Source organism: Pimephales promelas, chromosome 13, assembly GCF_988280905.1.
Source record: "Pimephales promelas chromosome 13, fPimPro1.hap1.1, whole genome shotgun sequence".
Taxonomy (NCBI): Eukaryota; Metazoa; Chordata; class Actinopteri; order Cypriniformes; family Leuciscidae; genus Pimephales; species Pimephales promelas.
The window spans coordinates 33,620,396-33,640,627 of NC_142781.1; the positions used below are offsets into that span (position 1 = coordinate 33,620,396).

At 36.9% G+C, this 20,232-nt stretch overlaps 1 protein-coding gene and 1 long non-coding RNA gene across 3 annotated transcripts in view; one reads left to right on the forward strand and one right to left on the reverse strand.

The window, feature by feature from the left end:
- Positions 1–1,228: 1,228 nt before the first annotated feature.
- LOC148976884 (uncharacterized) overlaps positions 1,229–20,232 on the forward strand; it is a 102,788-nt gene continuing 83,784 nt past the window's right edge. The window contains exon 1 of the long non-coding RNA XR_016145934.1: positions 1,229–1,354. This is a non-coding gene — a long non-coding RNA (uncharacterized LOC148976884). The remainder of the gene's footprint in view (positions 1,355–20,232) is intronic.
- tmem121ab (transmembrane protein 121Ab) overlaps positions 6,575–20,232 on the reverse strand; it is a 64,097-nt gene continuing 50,439 nt past the window's right edge. Inside the window, exons 2-3 of one of the 2 annotated variants that reach the window (XR_016146096.1) lie at positions 7,133–9,564; positions 6,575–7,049 (exon numbers count right to left, since the gene is read on the reverse strand). Coding sequence is in view for 1 of the 2 variants with exons in the window: in XM_089118917.1 (XP_088975043.1) it covers positions 7,282–8,232 (951 nt within the window). In the remaining variant the exon portion in view is untranslated. Of the gene's footprint in view, positions 9,565–20,232 lie in introns of both variants that reach the window. The other variant, XM_089118917.1, reaches the window with a different exon arrangement.

The following is a 20,232-nucleotide window of genomic DNA, read 5'->3' on the forward strand; positions in this document are numbered from 1 at the left end:
TCTGTCATTATAAATCTGCCTCAGTGTTATTAATGCAAAGTGCCTTTTTGATAATGTGCTGCATCATTGTATTAAAATCCATAACATACAGAAAACTGAGAAATGTTGCCAGTAACCTGAAAGCCTGAACGCTTAAGGTTCACGTACCTTTTAACAAATGAATTTCTGGGACTTTTACAGTCATTCATAATTACTGGATTTTGATTTTAAAGTATGCATAATTCACAAACCCTTGTTATACGGACCATTTTCTCAGACTATGATGACGGTCATCAACATTGTAAATCCTGCAGCAAAGTTTTTCATATTTTCACTTCAGAAAAGTTTTTTTTGTACATTTATAACACTACACAAGTGACAAATAAAGCTAGTTAATGCTGCTGTGAGTGTTTCTAATACAGCAGCTGTGAAAGTGACAGTAAAGTTGATATGTCTGCCTTTATCTCTCTATCTTTTCCCTCTTTTTTAAAATTGTTAATATAATATAATATAACAAAAATATTTATTATATTTTTTTTTACTAATGTCATTAAATAAGAGTTATTATAGCAAAAACTGCATTATATTTAATTTAATTTTTTATTTTAAACCTTTAATACCTGCAGAACTTTATGGCACCAGACAGGGGCAGTCGATCCCGGGTATTTTATTTAACTCACCATGTTTTCTCTTCCAAATTTAAATTTTACTGCCGCCATTTTATAACGGAAAATGTTTTCCCACTCGACATTATAAAAGTTAATGTTAGTGACAGTCGTAAATCGCGGGCTGTGTATTCCAGTGGACGCAAGTTGCAACTAAAACAATGGGCTATGCACGCATAAATTTCGCATTTGACGCAAGGATGCTCGTCCATTTCCGGTTGTGGAGATTTAAGCGGAGGAAAACCGAGAAAAACGGGATTATGGCAGAGTCTTCAAAATTTACTGTCCTCCAGTCTTTGAAATGAAACGTACATACGTTTAGATGTAATTTTATATATAGTTATATTTATTTAATATAATTTTAAAAAGAAGCATAAACACAACGAGGGGTGTCTGTTTTATCTGTTTTTGTGACTAACGTTTCTTTAGTATAACCATGGAGTATAAAATTCAATATAAATTCTCGGTATTGCATGGACTCTACGATCGGCGGAAGTTTCACCGGAAATACCGCCGTGCATAGGCGCGCAACGCTACCCAGCAACAGATCAGTTATGGCGCCCGCTTACTTCCGGTAGTTTCGCTGGATTCGTCTGGATGTGTTGTGCACGTTCCTCCCTCAATAACAAGATAAACACACAACAACGACAGCGGTGAAAACACCATCTGATCATGTGGATGTTTCATTCAACAACATGTCGACTGATGAGGTAGGCTAATTACAAATACACTGTTATGATAGTTTGATGATAGACTGATGTAGATATGGCTGTAGATTGAATTACACTCTTTATTGGTATCGATGGTTCCATTTATGGAAACTTTTCAATGCACAAATGGTTCTTTATTGTGAATAATCGTTCTTTAGATTATTAAAATGTTCTTCACATGAAGAAATAAATGTTTCTCTGTCACTGAAAGGAAGGAAACATTCGCGTATATTCTTTTGATTTTCCCGGCAAAAACGTCCCGCGTTCCTCACACAAGAGGCTCTCATCGACAACCTAAGTTGGGGAACATCACCTTTTATTAGTTTCGTTACAAGCTGTTCACACATCAGCAATGTAAAAAGCGATTTATACGTGAAAATTCTTCTGAAAAAATCGTACGATATAGTTTGCAATCAATTATATCTCTCATTACAAGAACAAATTTATTGACTAGAAATATCCTTGCTTCCTTTAGTTACAACTTTACTTTATTAATCCAACAGGGGCTTTTATGATTTTATGCATATATTCATGATTCAATGAACAAATTTAATAAATAAATAAATTCCCTGATATTTTCTGGTTTTCTTTGCCAGTGGTAACCAATAAAATGTATATTTTCAAATTGAATAAATAGTTGAATCTATTAAAACACATGATTGACATCATGCGTTAATGGTTACATCCTTTAGACTCTTTTAAAGGGCTAAGTTACCACGAATAGGCCTAAGTTTGAATATAACGCTGATACATAGTAGCTAGTTTTAAAAATAATGCATTATATATGGCCTCGCCTCGATCAAGTTTTGCCATTTCTGAGCACTAAACACACATTTGAAGGCTTAGGGACCCTTTGACTGGTTTTAGAGTGAGACTGAATCTTTAATGTTGTTAAAGCAAATCTAAGCGTGCCTGCGGGGGTGCTGGCATCTGAACGTGGTTTATTGATGTGTTTCGAATGAAAGATAATGTTCCTTCATTTCTTTTCTCTTCATCCAATGTGAATGATAACACGTGCATCTCTCAATATTGTGCACAAAAATCAGTTTCACTTCATTTAACTTTTTACTAGCTATAGCAGATCCTTAATATTTGCATGCTCAGATATAGAATTCTAATTATATCACTTTTTGCATTTACAGTATGTGCTTATTGGTAAACACCCACACTACTGAATTATAGATCTGAAGATGCTGAAGGTTAAGGCTGGATCTTTAATATTTATTAAAGAAAACAACATAAAAAAATATTTTTGCACAGTAAGATATATGTAGCTGTGGGTATTGCATCCACATCTCACAGATACACAGTATATTTTCATGTTTGGGAGTCAAACGAGGCTTTTGAAATATAATATTACAGCATATTCATCATGTTGTCAGATTTTAATTGCACTTATTGTGTTCCGACCTTGGGTTTTATTTTTCCTATTAGATTTTCTGTCAGGCAATAACAAACAAACAACATTTTCTTTATCCTTTAATTTAATCCTACTTCTTTCAACATATATTTAGGGCCCGAGCACTAACAGTGCGAGGACCCTATTGAAACTGTTAGGATTATTTTTTTTTATTTTTTTATTTTTTTATTTTTTCTGCAAAGTAAGTGCCATTTTCGGGGCCGCAACATGCTCAAAAACTCACCAAATTTTGCACGCATGTCAGGACTGGTGAAAAATTTCGTATTTTGTGGGTTTCGCGGATGGGCGGGGCAAAATGGCACGCTAGCGCCACCTAGAAAATTGGAAAAAATTAGCCCCTCGTCCACGTTCAACCTACATGCACGAAATTTGGTGGGGACGTGTATCATATCAAGACGCACAAAAAAGCCTCAAGAACCCATACCCTAAACTCGACAGGAGGTCCGCCATTTTGAATTTGGCGCCCATTTTTGGACGATTTACAGACTCCGTACTTTAACAAACTCCTCCTAGGGATTTAGTCGGATCGACTTAAAATTTCTGCTGTGCCTTCTAAAGGCATTGACGATGTAAAGTTGTGCTATCTGCGCGTTTTCGTCGATGGGCGTGTCCGTGGCGTCGAAGATTCGCCATGAAACAGGAAGTTGTAGTAACTTGGCTGTAAATGCCCAGATCTGCACGAAATTTTACACATTTGATAAGAGTCACGCCCTGAACAAATCTACATGCCGACATTCACCCACAGTCATAGCGCCACCTGCTGGCAACAGGAAGTGACCTTTAACGAAGCAGCCCCCGCCGCTTGTTTGACCGACATGTACGAAATTTCTGTGGTACATCTACCATGACCAGACGCACAAAAAAGCCTCAAGAACCCATACCCTAAACTCGACAGGAAGTCCGCCATTTTGAATTCGGCGACCGATTTGGGACGATTTACACACTCCGTACTTTAACGAACTCCTCCTAGGGATTTAGTCGGATCAACTTCAAATTTCTGCTGTACCTTCTAAAGGCATTGACGATGTAAAGTTGTGCTATCTGCGCGTTTTCGTCGATGGGCGTGTCCGTGGCGTCGATGATTCGCCATGAAACAGGAAGTTGTAGTAACTTGGCTGTAAATGCCCAGATCTACACGAAATTTTACACATTTGACAAGAGTCCCGCCCTGAACAAATCTACATGCCGACATTCACCCACATTCATAGCGCCACCTAGTGGCAAGAGGAAGTGACATTTAACGAAGCAGCCCCCGTCGCATGTTTGACCGACATGTACGAAATTTCTGTGGTACATCTACCATGTCCAGACGCACAGAAAAGTCTCTTGGAGCGATGCCCTAAACTCAACATGAAGTCAGCCATTTCTAATTTTACCGCCATTTTTGGATGATTTACTCATTACGTACTTTAACTAACTCCTCCTAGGGCTTTTGTCGGATCGCCTTCAAATTTCTGCTGTGCCTTCTAAAGGCATTGACGATGAAAAGTTGTGCTATCTGCGCGTTTTCGTCGATGGGCGTGTCCGTGGCGTCGATGATTCGCCATGAAACAGGAAGTTGTAGTAACTTGGCTGTAAATGCCCAGATCTGCACGAAATTTAACACATTTGACAAGAGTCCCGCCCTGATCAAATCTACATGCCGACATTCACCCACAGTCATAGCGCCACCTGCTGGCAACAGGAAGTGGCCTTTAACGAAGCAGTGTGGCAAATGCACAGCCGCACTGGCTGAGCTGCAGAAAATGAAATGCGGCCGCCTCAGACCCCGACGTGCTACAGGTGCGAGGGCCCGCCCATCGCTGCTTGCAGCTTTAATGCATCTTGCAATTTATGAGTGAAAATAGTTTCAAAGTAAATCCTACACTAAATTATTTTTAGTGTTGGAACTCATTCTTGTATCATACTATAATGGATAGATACTTATCAACTTCAATAATTGATGAACACATCTATACAAAATTGCAATTAGATAATGCATGATTGCAATTCCACTGCTGTACAGAAATGCCATAAGGAGACATTCATATTTTCTAATTTTTCACTACTATCTGAACCACGGCATATAACTTAACAGATGCAGCAAGCATGCATACGTGTGGGACGGATATCATTTATACTATTTATGAAGTGTTCTGTGTTGCACATCCTGACCTGCTTTGAAACTATATTTAATTTTTACCCGTGCATGTAAATGCTTTTTGACTATTAATGAACAATGCAGTTTTAATAGCATGTTTCTTCTGTTGGTGCATGAATATACCATAAAACACGACATAATGCAATACAACATGTTTTATTCTAAATACTGTTAATTTGAAGTGAATATGTCGCCATATGAGACATTGTATGGTAAAGGGATATTCAAGCTGTCATATGGTGGGTGGATGCTAAATGAGAGAAACTCTCAAAAAGCACAATACGCAGAGGAGTGAGTCAATGCCACACGAGAACGCCCACCATATGCAGGTGGCAATAAATTAACGTTGTTGAAATTGAATACATCAGGTTGCTTGCTACATATGCTGAATAAATCAGACGTGGATAGTAAATGGTTTTCGCATTCGCACTGCATACTGAGAAAAAGGCCTTAGTGTTTTAGGAATCAGTTTCACGCTGTGTGACTCTAGTAAGGTGAGTCCCCGCTGATGGGGCCATGTGTAATTTATTTCATTTTCCCAGATGCCATTTACCCTCCCATCCGCTTCCGAAGACACGGTGTGTTTACTCAAACATTAGAGGAACTGATTTAAACAAGGGCTGAAATAGAAATGCTGTGACTGTCTGTTCGTGTGCACTGCAAAACATGATTTTCTTCCTCGGTATTTGTGTCTTGTTTTCCAGTACAAATATCTAAGCATTCTTAAATCAAGATATATTTGCTTGACAAGCAAAATGATTTAAGATAAATTGTTTTATGAAAAAAAAAGCTATCAAAAATGCTTAAAGGTAGAAAAAAATATGTCAGTGGGGTCATATCAGGAAAAAAATATGATTTTTTTGGCTGATATTTTCTCGTTTTAAGCAAAAAACACTTTATTTAACATATTAATTGTTGTTTTTCTGAAAAACAAGTCTTTTTGCTTCTTCATGTATCTATGATTTAAGAATATTTAGATATTTGTACTGGAAACAAGACAAAAATACTAAGAAATCACTTTTTGCATTTTGTTAGCATAAAAACTAGAGCTGTCAAGCGATTAATCGTGATTAATCACATCGAAAATAAAAGTTTGTGTTTACATAATATATGTTGTTGCACTGTGTATAATTATTTTGTATATATATATGTATATTATGGCTGTCAAACGATTAATCGCGATTAATCTCATCCAAAATAAAAGTTTGTGTTTACATAATATATGTTGCACTGTTTATAATTATTTTGTATATATATTATGGCTGTCAAACGATTAATCGCGATTAATCGCATCCAAAATAAAAGTTTGTGTTTACATAATATATGTTGGTGCACTGTGTATAAGTATTTTGTATGTATATATATATATATATATAAATACACACACATGCATGTATATTTAAGAAAAAATATTATTTGTATATAAAATATTTATATATCATATAAATTATAAATCTTTTATACAGTATATACATGAAAATATTTCTTAAATATATACAAGCATGTGTGTGTATTTATATATATATAAAATAATTAAACACAGTGCACCCACATATATTATGTAAACACAAACTTTTATTTTGGATGCGTTTAATCGTGATTAATCGTTTGACATCCCTAATAAAAACCCTTCAAGCAATAGCAAAAACTTTTTTTATTATAATTTTTTTTTATTAAACGGCTAAGTCCTCAAACAAAAATGTAAAAAAAAAAACAAGTACACAAGTGGTATATACATATATAATGATAACAACAATAATAATCCATATACCAATCAATTGGAAGTGCATTCGCTTATTTCCTAAGAAATTCTATATACTCATCGGATACAAATTTCTTACTTTCTTATTTAATCTAATTTCTGTAACGTCATCAACACATCATAAAACACGAGCGCAAACACATACTGCAGGCATGTAGGACTACTCCTCAACATTTGGTCATAATATCAACCTCATCTGTCTAGTTCCTTCAATAATAAACTCATTACACTTTAGTTCCACCATTCTGTACTTGCAAGAAAGGGAAATTTCAGTCTGACAGAAAAGTGGACGTGGGAACAAGAGTTTGGTCTCATGGGAAAAGGATTTTGCACCGCAGGCACTCCAATGAAAACAGCAGTTCTTCATTGCTAACTGTGGAGAAGATGGAGTTGAACAAATTATAAGACACTGAATGTTTTCCTTTGAACAACACCGCTCAAAATTGGCTGATTTACCTCCGTCAAGAAGAGGACGAAGCACCTTATGATGCTGAAATGTTGTATCAAAGTACTTCAAAACAGTTCACCGGTTCATCTTATCTGTTGATTTTGATGCTTTTTGTTGGCTCTTGCATCAAACCAAAGACTTAATTTTGGTTCCTTGGTCATGTATCCATAATATCCCGTGCTGGAGTGGGTTCATGTGGGAGGCTCGTTGCATTCGGAAGAGCTTGTCCATGTCCCACCGAGTTCTGCTGGACTTCCATGGGAATTCCGGTTGCGTTCTCTCGATTCGGGAATTCCCGTGACTGTTTCCGGTATTCGAGAAAGGTGCACGCCTTGGTCGCGATGGCCACCACGTTCTTCCCGACGAAGATGGTGGAGACCCGGCTGTCCTGGAAGAGCACCATGTTGACGCCACGTATGAGGATGGTGACGATGTTGATGGTGACCAGACTGAGAAGAGGATAGAGCATCATCTTCTGCGGAGACACGTGGTCGCCCTGCACGCTGACCTCGCTCAAAGACACGCAGGGAAGAATCAGAAGCAAAATGTAGCAGTAGAAGAACATCAAACCTTCAGCCCAAATAGGCAAACCCGTCCGCTGTGGCTCCCAAAGGTTTGCCTGCATATCCAGCAGGTCCAGCAAGTCCAAAGCCACCCAGAAGAGCCGACCCCTCATGTCCTCCTTTCTCCTGAAGGTACGGAAGTATTCCATGCTATCCAGAGCCACCAGAACCAGGTACAGGCCTGGCACACAAATAGACAGCAATAAAGTTAAAGCCTTCCGGGCGACAGTCTCCAGACTCTTACGGTCAGCCTTACAGTTCTGGAAGATGAAGTAAAGTTTGATCTCCAACACAAAGATATAGAGGAACCACAGGATCATGGCGTATCCTCGCCGAGCCGTCCGCACTTCTGCTCCGACCCAAACCGCCACATAGCGGAGGACGATAAGAAAGCAGACGTCCCCGACCAGGACAATAATGCAGACACCGATCTTCCGTGGACCCTGGTTCTGCTCCACCAGGTAGGCGTCCATGAAGGCCATGCTGGTCATGATCACAAAGGTGGTAAGACACACATGCCGCTTGTCTGGTGGTGGCAACACCATGCTGAGGGCCACCACCACATGCACTCACTCACAGCAATGTCGTCCGCTTAGTTGCACTTGGGTTCGAAGGATTCACGATGTTGCAGGTCAAGCTTTGCCGGGCTTGTTGGAGCGTCAAGGCATTTGCGATTCCGATCTTTCGTAATCTTGACCCAGGAACAAAGTGAAGCTTGACCCACAGTTTTGAAAGGGTCGTTTTGATTGTGGATCTGAAGAAGCAGTGTTAAATGATGCAGAGTTACAAAAAAATACTTACTTGGCAATTGAAATGCAACTGAGACAGTGATTCAAGCTTTGCTGCTTTTTCATCCCAGTTTGGTGAACTTTGAAATTGCATTTCCATTATTACGTAAACTTGACCCAGGAACAAAGTGAAAATAACTTATTCTACAAAAAGCCAATTGCTCCAGGCTGACGGTTTGATTCACACTGCTTTGCAAGGGTCGTATTGATTGCAAATCAGAAGGCGCAGTATTAAATAATACAAAGCTTCAAAGAAGGTCCAGAGCAGGGTTACTTTGCAATGGAAATGCGACTCTTAAAGACCGAAGAGACCTGGTTTCACAATCTTGGTCTTCTTGGCAGATGATTCTTTCTCTGACACACTAAACTGAAGAGAAATCTGCCCATTAATCAGCAGGGTTGTATCGATCCCGTTAGACCTCGTTGCCTGCCCGACCTCAGCATTCTCAATGAGACGCCATAACTTTCCTCTTTCACGGTCATGCGATTGGAAGGTGATGTGAGGATACATGGGCTTTCCCGGAAGCTTTGGATGCATTTGCTGGATTGTGAGTTGGTCGTATTTCTTGTGACATGAAGGTAACTTTGAGAAAATGGAGCCTAGGAACCGAATGTTCAGACTGTAGACACTCGGCAATTACCGAGTCAGAGTTATTCACACTAAGTACAGTTGTGGTAAGTCGTTTTTCTAATAACGGCAAGGTAACTTTGAGAAAATGGAGCCCAGGAACCGAATGTTCAGACTGTAGACACTCGGCAATTACCGAGTCAGAGATATTCAGACTAAGTACAGTTGTGGTAGGTTGTTTTTCTAGTAACGGCAAGGTAACTTTGAGAAAATGGAGCCTAGGAACCGAATGTTCAGACTGTAGATATTCAGGAATTACAGAGCAACATTTGTTTGTGTCTGCCAATGTAGAAATGCTCAGCAGTAGAAGATTGACTCTTGAGGGCTGGTGGTCTTTATCCATAGATCATTCAGACACGGGGTCAGTGGCTCCAGGGGCTCCTCATCTGTCTATGGCTCCCCCAGGGGGAATCTCTTTTACTGGGCTTCAGTTTCATCCTCGCCTGCTCTTCTGACACAACCTAGAAAGAGAGAGGGAAGAAGAAGAGCTGTCAGCACAAAGTGGATAATAAATCACGGATTACTGCGAGGGGAGCCAACAGCAAATCCGGTCCGGCCATAGTGTCAGCATCATTTAAAGACATGTGATAACAACATTGAGGAAATACACAGGAGTTACATGACCACTTAATTATTTGCCCTTTTTATTAATACAAGGGAATGCTCACGAAACTCTACAATCCAATCCGTGACAATATTCCAGCATTGATTTGATATCAAATACAGAGAATTCACTCAAACCTTTTTTTCCTCCATAGATATAAAACCTGTATCAATTCTAAACCTCAAACTATAAGTTGGTCTTTTAGTTAATACTACATGAATTTAATTTGTTTTATGTGTACATGACATGTCTTTGATCTTTGATACTTATCTAATCGCAGATGAATATTTCATTGCTCAAAACTGCTCTTTCATCTTTTAGCAGACATAACTGGGTTCTCAGTAATGTTTCTTTTCAGGAGCGACATTGTCTCTGATGTTTAATTCCTTAGAAGGATGAAAGAAAATAGATGCAGCTGAGTCAATAGCTACATGCAATAAGAATAGAGCTCAGATCATTTGATATTGGAAGAATTTGCTGAGAAATTGAGTTCATTTTTGATTGTAAACTTTGGTGTATTGGCCATAAATGTTATACTTTTTAAAAAATTGTTGAAAGTAGATTACTGCAACGCATTCTCACCCCAAGGCGCGATCCTAGGGCGTCATCTTACTGACGCTAAAGGGCGCCTAAAGCGTCAGATATTGAAGCATGTCCAAATGCTTCCCAAGGCGTCAGTTAAGTGACGCCTTGGGGGTGAGAATGGGCTGATTACTGGGGTCTTTTTTCTATTAAGGAGATCACATTTGTGGTTTTCCTTTCTCTTATGCTTCTTCTCTCTTCAATATCCCAAACCATGTTTACAGTTAGTGTTACTAGAGTAAATCCATGGTAAACATTGGTAATTTGTGAAGTGAAACGTTTTCTGTATCGTTGTGGCGCAATGATCTTCCTGTTTTCCACATCCGTGTTATTGAGAATGTCAGCGCTGGTGTCATCCGACTTTAAACTAGTTTAAGGATGTTTTTACACCTGAAAGTCCGCACCAAGGTCCACACCAAAGTTCACGTTTTGATACATTTTATACTTTCAGAAAGTTTTTGTTTGGTTTCTAAAGAATTTTACGAATTTTTACCACGTATCATTGAGAACGACACATCCCGTTCTCATCCCAAGGCGTCATATACTGACGCTTTTGCCAATGCATATCCAACGCACATGGCACTCTTTAGCGTCAATATGAGACACAGATTTGGGCCAGAAGGCGCCTCCTAGTGGTGTAACCCTAACCCTACCCCTGACCTAAACCTACCCATAACCGAAGCGTGTTATATTGACGCTAAAGGGTGCCATGTGCGTTGGATGTATATGCATTGTCAAAAGCGTCACTATATGACGCCCTAGGATGAGAATGCGTTGGTAATTTTGATTCGGACCAAACTGAAAAGTCAGAAAGTCTGGACCAAACAAGGTAGGTGTGAAAGGGCCCTAAAGGGCCCTAGACATTTGAGGTTTGTATCAGACCTTTTGCACCAAACATCAGTTATTAATTGATTTTGGTGAATCTAGTGCTGCCCCCTTGTGTTGACACTGTGAAACTGCAAATATAGGCCTGATGGATTTTAATAGACAAGCTTCAGACTTTGTACACGCCTCGCTCTCAGTCTCAGATAATGTTTCTTTTTAAAACAAATATGTATAGTCTGTCGAGCCATGATGTAATTTCTAATCATGAGTTTGATGGATTTATGCAGGTCAATAAACGTCCATCATTAATAATTCAAGCTGGGAGATTGTGGAACTGTGTTTGGAAATCCATTTAGACTGACCTGTTTAATATTCACACACCGAGCCACTGGCGTTTTTCTGATAGCCAAGGTCGCAGGAGTGCTAATCAACACACTGGGCTGACATTTCACAAAAATTACGCACAAATAATGAAAACTTGACAACACGCAGCTAGCCAAATCTCATTCCAGATTAAAATGTCATTCTGAAAAAAAAAAAAAAAAAAAAACTACAACAAAAAACAGTTGAACTAAAACCAGGTAATTGGAGTGTGTTTTTAATGCAGACCATCAGGAGATGAGTTAAGCTCTCTGTCATGTCCAACACAATCTTATTAGCATTTGGCAGAGTACACAGATAGCAGACATAGATCTCATTTCTATGCTTGTCAGCTCAGAACGGGGGCAGATTTAAATCAATGTAATAGTCCTCAGAATGATGCATTAGTGATGCTGTATCTGTATGATACGTCACTTGAATAAGAAAACACTGAAAGCGCTGTACTTTTTCAGTATCTGCTTTGTTTCGTTGGAGAAATATTAATCTCAGTTAATCACGGTTTTCCACATGATTAAATGCAAAACCGTGACATTCGTTAGCATTAGGCCTGTCGCGTTGATCGATCACGGTTATTCGATCTAATCGCAATTATTTGAGAGAACCACAATAATGGTGAAGTTTCAATGAATTTCAATCACAGTGCATAGATAGACAGTGAAAAGAGTTCATTCAAAACAAAGGTTTGTGGGTTTAATCAGACTGCATATTATATTAGGTTTTATATTGTAATATTATATGATTTACTTTAATGCTGTGAAATATAATATAATTTCACAGCATTAAAGTAAATCATGTGGGCCTATTATTTCATAAATTGTATTATTATATATTATATGTGATTCCATGTAAAAAATAACATTGTTACACTGTGACACAAGTGACATGAACAAAACAGAATCAAACTGTTATTTAATGCAATTATTGCAAACATGATTGTGATGGGCCTAGTAAGCATACTGTCATTTTTAATAATTGTTAATTAATTTCAGTAAAGCAAATACTAAAATGTGTAACATGCTAATTCACATTTCAGTTAGATTTTATATATCAAAGAAATGAGAACTTTAAATGTACTTAATCACAATATAAATATAGCTTAATTTATTTTAATGCAAAATATAATTTCATATTTTTTATTGAAATGTTTTGATGAAACTTGTCAGACATGTGACGCTCATCCCAATTGAAATACAGATATAAATTAATTTGTAAAATAAACCTTAAAGGCTGAAAGGTTACTCTTTGTAAAAGACCCTTATGTAAAGAAAACTCCCAAATCTACTCTGTGTGTCAACTATGTTAGTTGCTTCTCCAAGACACCATTAAGAGATTTGGGTCAAATTTGGGTCAAATATGAACAAACCCAAATGTTGGTTTAAAAATGTAATAAAAAAAAAGTAAAAATTGAAGTTGGGTTATAATTTTAAATTACATTTTTAACCCAACATTTGGGTTTGTCCATCCATATTTTACCCAATTTTGGGTTAAAACAACCCAGCATTTTATAGAGTGTAAGAAAAGATCTCAAATAATCTCACATACGCCTTCTCTAGAGTTTCAGATGTTTCTCAACTATTTCTCATCAAACGATATGTTGATATCTATCCATATTCATTTTATATCTTTAAACGCTCACAGCAAATCAACAACTGACTCATTTGCGTCTAATTTTATTTCGGCAAAGGAATTTTAAAAGAAACATCTGTGAAAAAGTTGATGCCAAAGCCCTTGCAAATGGATGCAACAAACGAGACAAATGTTCAAACTTTTCTGCGTGAAATCTTAATGTCTTGCTTCAAAGTGAAGACGAGATTATATTGAGCACAGCTGTTCTCAGACACAAACTGATTCACTGAAGAAATCTGTAATGTTGCCTGAATTAAAACAATGAATTATGAAAGACATCCTCTTTCAAGGCCCTAATGCATAATGAAAAAGTCTGCAATACTCATTATGTAATTCAAAAGAAATGCATTTGGTCAGTTGTCCTTTTCTATAGCCTATCGAGTGCTGAAAAATGACAAAAAATCCTCTGATTAATCGTCAAATCAGTTTAAATCTCCGATCAGCCAATTCATTTCATAGGGCACAGGTTTATATCAATCCACCAGCAAAGATAATCATGTGTACAAGCTTCTGAGGAAGAGCCAAGGTTTGTGAGGTTCATGGCATCAAACATTTGGAAGATATCCAGGAGTTTTATTGGAAACACTCGCTATCAAGAAAACAAGATATTCATGAGCAGAACTGAATATTAGAGATAACAGGGCCGACCACCGGTGTGTGAAACGCAACATGAATTAATGAAAATACATGGACTTCACCTGTGCAAAACAGTATTCTGGTGTGAAAAACTGTTGTGGCTTATTGACAAGTTTACACTATATTTCGTCACTGTATTATTCTTAAAGGGATACTCCACCGTTTTTTAAACATACTCTCTTTCTCCTGCTCAAACACACACACATAGTACACTCTTAGAAGAAATGGTTCTATATAGAACCTTAAAAGGTTCTATCAGTGCTACGTATTTAGAACCCCTCAAAGGTGATACACTCTTAAAAAAAGGGTTCCTCTGGGTTCTATATAGAACCCTGGGGTTCCATACTTGGCCAATAGAACCTTTTACCAAAAAAATGATTCTATATAGAATCTTTCAAGAATCCCATCTTAGAATCCCATCTTTCAAGGCCCTAATGCATAATGTTCCTCTGGGTTCTATATAGAACCCTGGGGTTCCATACTTGGCCAATAGAACCTTTTACCAAAAAAATGGTTCTATATAGAATCTTTCAAGAATCCCATCTTTCCCATCTTAGAATCCCATCTTTCAAGGCCCTAATGCATAATGTTCCTCTGGGTTCTATATAGAACCCTGGGGTTCCATACTTGGCCAATAGAACCTTTTACCAAAAAAAAAAAAAGGTTCTATATAGAACCATTTGGAGTTCCATACTGCATATGAAGCGGGGGATGGAACCATTTCTGGTTCTAAATAGAACCATTTCTTCTAAGAGTGACACACTCGCACAGAAACGTGTTGTCGGCGACGATTTTAAAACAGTTTAACAACTTAAAAGCTACATGACAGTTTTCACTGACGAGATAATAACGGCGCTGTTCTTGAAGCAGATAAACTTGGTTTCGCTATTAGTAGAGACGCTGCTGCCGAACACTGTTGAGAGAGACAGGCTGAGGTTATTCATGCTTAATCTCTCTCTCTCTCTATAACTGCATTAGTCGGCAATCAATGTCTGAAGCTGAGGTTACTAACTCCAAAATGAAATGAATAAGCAATGGGAGATATGTAAGAACCTCATAAATGTCTTGAAAAACAAAATCTGGGCAATATCTTGAGGTCTGGTAACTGTAGTATAAGTGTAATAATTGACTCTTCCATTGAATTATTAGAAAATGATGCACACCGAGCGTGTGCATTATATTCTAATGATTCAACAGCCTGTTGTCAATTATTCATTACTTACAGTATGCTGTTATAATGTATTTTTGTAGTCTGAATCATTTGTCATGGAGCGAAAACCGCAGCGCCAGCAGTTTCCGAACAGCAGTGAGCTCGTACAGTCTCAGAGTTGTGTTTAGCAGGGACGAGGAGAGGTGCAGCAGCAGTTTATTCAAAAACCACAAAGAAAGATAATATTACACACAGGGGAACTGAGAAAGTTGGTAGCACCAGTTCAACCTGTGGAAAAGTTAGTCTGGAGCCCTGTATTTGAGATATTTTCACATGGATTTTAAAAGCTACAATATTTAAAGGGGGCGTTGACTGCTTTTTTTTCTTTGCATGATTAATGATTATTTTTATGGGGTGGAATATAACATGTATTTGTGGTTTTTCTTTTTTTAAAAGTCTTATTTTTGCGTAAACTTCCCCTTTATTGTCAGGCGCACTCTCCTCTGTCCTCCAACGAGAGGTTGACTTCCTGAGTCTATGAAACCACTCCCTCAGAAACACGTAGTGGGCTCAGATTGGTTAGTTTGGGCCGGTGTGTTGTGATTGGCTAAACTGTCGCTCACGTTGTCCGGAAGGTTAACGCCCATTACCTTTACGGGCGAAACGTCCATGTCATGAGCTCCGGTCCAGATGTAAATTATGGTGTCGAACTGCAGTATCGGTTTGACCCAGAATCAGACCGAGAAAGCTAACACAGTATCATCCCAAAAAGTCATGTAACTGACGTTTTGGGACGTATTTTGACCATACGTCAATATCCGCCTTTTTAGGGCCCCCTTAAACGCCAGTAGATGGCGATCCCAGGCCGTCATACAACTGACGCTTTACCTTTAACGTCAGTTAGGTGACGGGTTAGGTTTAGGGTTAGGTTTAGGTATGGGGTAGAGTTAGGATCCCATAACCTCATCTACCGACGTTTAAGGGGGCCCTAAAAAGGCGAATATTGACGTATGGTCAAAAGACGTCCCAAAACTTCAGTTATATGACGACTTGGGATGAGACCGGGTTGAGAAAGCGGCGATGAAGAGAGTCAAACAGATCCTCACCACACACGGCTCTTACTAAACGTTTCTGAATGATAATTTGCTTCATTTTTTTAATTTTATACACGTTTGTTTTACACAATAGCAACTGACTGGCTACTAATGTTAAACACAAACAGTGTTGGCATTAGTTTACGTTCTTGATCAAATCGAAAATAAAGCATATATACATGAAAAATACATTTAAAACATTAGTACTTATACGAAATTCAGGTCCATAAAGTTTGTACGCGTTTGTCGTAGACACAAAATAGCATAACTAGTAGCCTAGTGGCTATTAAGCCAGCGTTGGCATTTGAAAAAAATAAAACACAAGGGTATGTCTGGAATTATACATGAAAATACATTTAAAATGATGAATTAAAATGATGTGGCCCAACAACTGCTGCCTCTGGTTTTAAAGTTGGAACTGCTTCATGTTTTAGTAACAGTTTCTTGTTGAATCCGGGGTTGAATTCGTGGAGATTCTGGAAGCTTTCTTCCGTAAATGCGCAGCACAGAGAGCTAAATTACGATCGTCACTTTCAGGAACATAATCAAACATAAATTGTATCCATTGTTGACGAAGTATAGCATCCGTGGTAAGCTCGAACACAGAAGACCACACACTCGACGAGCCGCTTAAATATGGCTATGCCCTTTTCTGCACATTCCGGAGGGAGGGTTGATGCAAATGTGTGGGTTAGTGACGTACCATAAAACCCAGCTGTAGTCCTAATCGAGTCGTTTTTGTAGGCAATATACTTCCTGATTTTTAAAAGACGATATCTCTGTTTACACTGAGCTTTCAGCGCTGCAACTTTGCAGATACTGTTCATGCACCAACAGCAACATTATACACTATTTAAAATCAAAAAAGTGAAATCACTTTAATAACAACCCTTTAAATAAGGTCACTTCATAAATGTACAAACATTATTTTAGCTATAATAATTAATTATCATGTTTAATGTAAATGTAACACTGTAGTTAGTTCAACGATATACATTTTTGCTCAGAATTAACCGCATTGTGGAGCAGATTGTATGTCAATAATAAAGCATCTGGCCGCTAGAGATGAATCAAACCCACCAAAAAATGAATCAATCACACTATCAAGAAGCATGCCCAGCACTGATGCCATCATTGAAGTATTAATCATTAACAAAGTCTACAGCATGCATCTGGGTCTTAGGTTTGTCAGGCAAGTAGACTCAATTATGTTAACATGTCTTCCAGATGCTACACTTCTGTTGGCATAGCAGATGTCCCCTGACATCTCTTTTATAATCCTCTTTCTCTGACTTTTCGTGCTGACAGAACACGATGTGCATGGTGGATGTCTGTTTTACAAGCTAATATCAACAATAAACACAATAACATGGACGTTGTCTCAGCATAATGAAGTAAAACGACATGTTAAATATTAATTGGGAAGCATTTTTTTGAGGCCCTTGAGGATGTCTTAGTTGTGCATTTTGTGCTCAGTCTGTTTTACTTAGCTAAATGTGTGCCAGCTGTTTACCCGAGGGACGGTTATTTTATTATTTTTTTTATTTAAAATGGATATTTAAATTGTATTTAAATATACATTTAAAATGTATATTAATTCACATGCTTTAGCAAGGTCATGAAAATGCTGGTTGCTCTCATTTAGCTCGGTGTAATTATTCATGGCTTATTCTTATTCGGTCATCTTAAAGAAACTAGAGGAGTTGGGCCATGAAATTAAATGGACAAAAAATAATAAAACTCCACTGCTGGGCATTCATACTGAGCTGTTATTAAAATCATTCTCAACAATGACCTGAAGTCACTTCAAAAAGAGGCTAATTCAGATCATTCACCCATCAGGGTTCTCGAGTCTTACACACGCAATTCAACCAGTTCACACGCTCACACGCCACACCGTGTATTCCTCACGCTGAAAAGGCAATGCCAACCCAGTTGTCCTGCAAGCTTTATGTATAACGTTTAAATAACGTAACGTTTTGACATTTCATGTTACTTGATGTTATATCATCCACCGGGGGGAAAATCAATGCTCTGGCATTAATGATGGAATTAAATGCCAAAATGGTTTAATGGTTTGATCAGACCACCACTAAAACTAATAAGTTGTATTTTTTAGTTAACTTGAGTTTTAGTGCATTTTTACAGTAAATTACTGGCAACAGGGTTGTAAAAATGCACTAAAACTAATAAGTTGTATTTTTTAGTTAACTTGAGTTTTAGTGCATTTTTACAGTAAATTACTGGCAACAGTGTTGTAAAAATGCACTAAAACTAATAAGTTGTACTTTTTAGTTAACTTGAGTTTTAGTGCATTTTTACAGTAAATTACTGGCAACAGTGTTGTAAAAATGCACTAAAACTAATAAGTTGTATTTTTTAGTTAACTTGAGTTTTAGTGCATTTTTACAGTAAATTACTGGCAACAGTGTTGTAACAATGCACTAAAACTAATAAGTTGTATTTTTTAGTTAACTTGAGTTTTAGTGCATTTTTACAGTAAATTACTGGCAACAGTGTTGTAAAAATGCACTAAAACTAATAAGTTGTATTTTTTAGTTAACTTGAGTTTTAGTGCATTTTTTACAGTAAATTACTGGCAACAGTGTTGTAAAAATGCACTAAAACTAATAAGTTGTATTTTTTAGTTAACTTGAGTTTTAGTGCATTTTTTACAGTAAATTACTGGCAACAGTGTTGTAAAAATGCACTAAAACTAATAAGTTGTATTTTTTAGTTAACTTGAGTTTTAGTGCATTTTTACAGTAAATTACTGGCAACAGTGTTGTACAAATGCACTAAAACTAATAAGTTGTATTTTTTAGTTAACTTGAGTTTTAGTGCATTTTTACAGTAAATTACTGGCAACAGTGTTGTAAAAATGCACTAAAACTAATAAGTTGTATTTTTTAGTTAACTTGAGTTTTAGTGCATTTTTACAGTAAATTACTGGCAACAGTGTTGTAAAAATGCACTAAAACTAATAAGTTGTATTTTTTAGTTAACTTGAGTTTTAGTGCATTTTTACAGTAAATTACTGGCAACAGTGTTGTAAAAATGCACTAAAACTAATAAGTTGTATTTTTTAGTTAACTTGAGTTTTAGTGCATTTTTACAGTAAATTACTGGCAACAGTGTTGTAACAATGCACTAAAACTAATAAGTTGTATTTTTTAGTTAACTTGAGTTTTAGTGCATTTTTACAGTAAATTACTGGCAACAGTGTTGTAAAAATGCACCAAAACTAATAAGTTGTATTTTTTAGTTAACTTGAGTTTTAGTGCATTTTTACAGTAAATTACTGGCAACAGTGTTGTAAAAATGCACTAAAACTAATAAGTTGTATTTTTTAGTTAACTTGAGTTTTAGTGCATTTTTTACAGTAAATTACTGGCAACAGTGTTGTAAAAATGCACTAAAACTAATAAGTTGTATTTTTTAGTTAACTTGAGTTTTAGTGCATTTTTTACAGTAAATTACTGGCAACAGTGTTGTAAAAATGCACTAAAACTAATAAGTTGTATTTTTTAGTTAACTTGAGTTTTAGTGCATTTTTACAGTAAATTACTGGCAACAGTGTTGTAAAAATGCACTAAAACTAATAAGTTGTATTTTTTAGTTAACTTGAGTTTTAGTGCATTTTTTACAGTAAATTACTGGCAACAGTGTTGTAAAAATGCACTAAAACTAATAAGTTGTATTTTTTAGTTAACTTGAGTTTTAGTGCATTTTTTACAGTAAATTACTGGCAACAGTGTTGTACAAATGCACTAAAACTAATAAGTTGTATTTTTTAGTTAACTTGAGTTTTAGTGCATTTTTACAGTAAATTACTGGCAACAGTGTTGTAAAAATGCACTAAAACTAATAAGTTGTATTTTTTAGTTAACTTGAGTTTTAGTGCATTTTTACAGTAAATTACTGGCAACAGTGTTGTAAAAATGCACTAAAACTAATAAGTTGTATTTTTTAGTTAACTTGAGTTTTAGTGCATTTTTACAGTAAATTACTGGCAACAGTGTTGTAAAAATGCACTAAAACTAATAAGTTGTATTTTTTAGTTAACTTGAGTTTTAGTGCATTTTTACAGTAAATTACTGGCAACAGTGTTGTAAAAATGCACTAAAACTAATAAGTTGTATTTTTTAGTTAACTTGAGTTTTAGTGCATTTTTACAGTAAATTACTGGCAACAGTGTTGTAACAATGCACTAAAACTAATAAGTTGTATT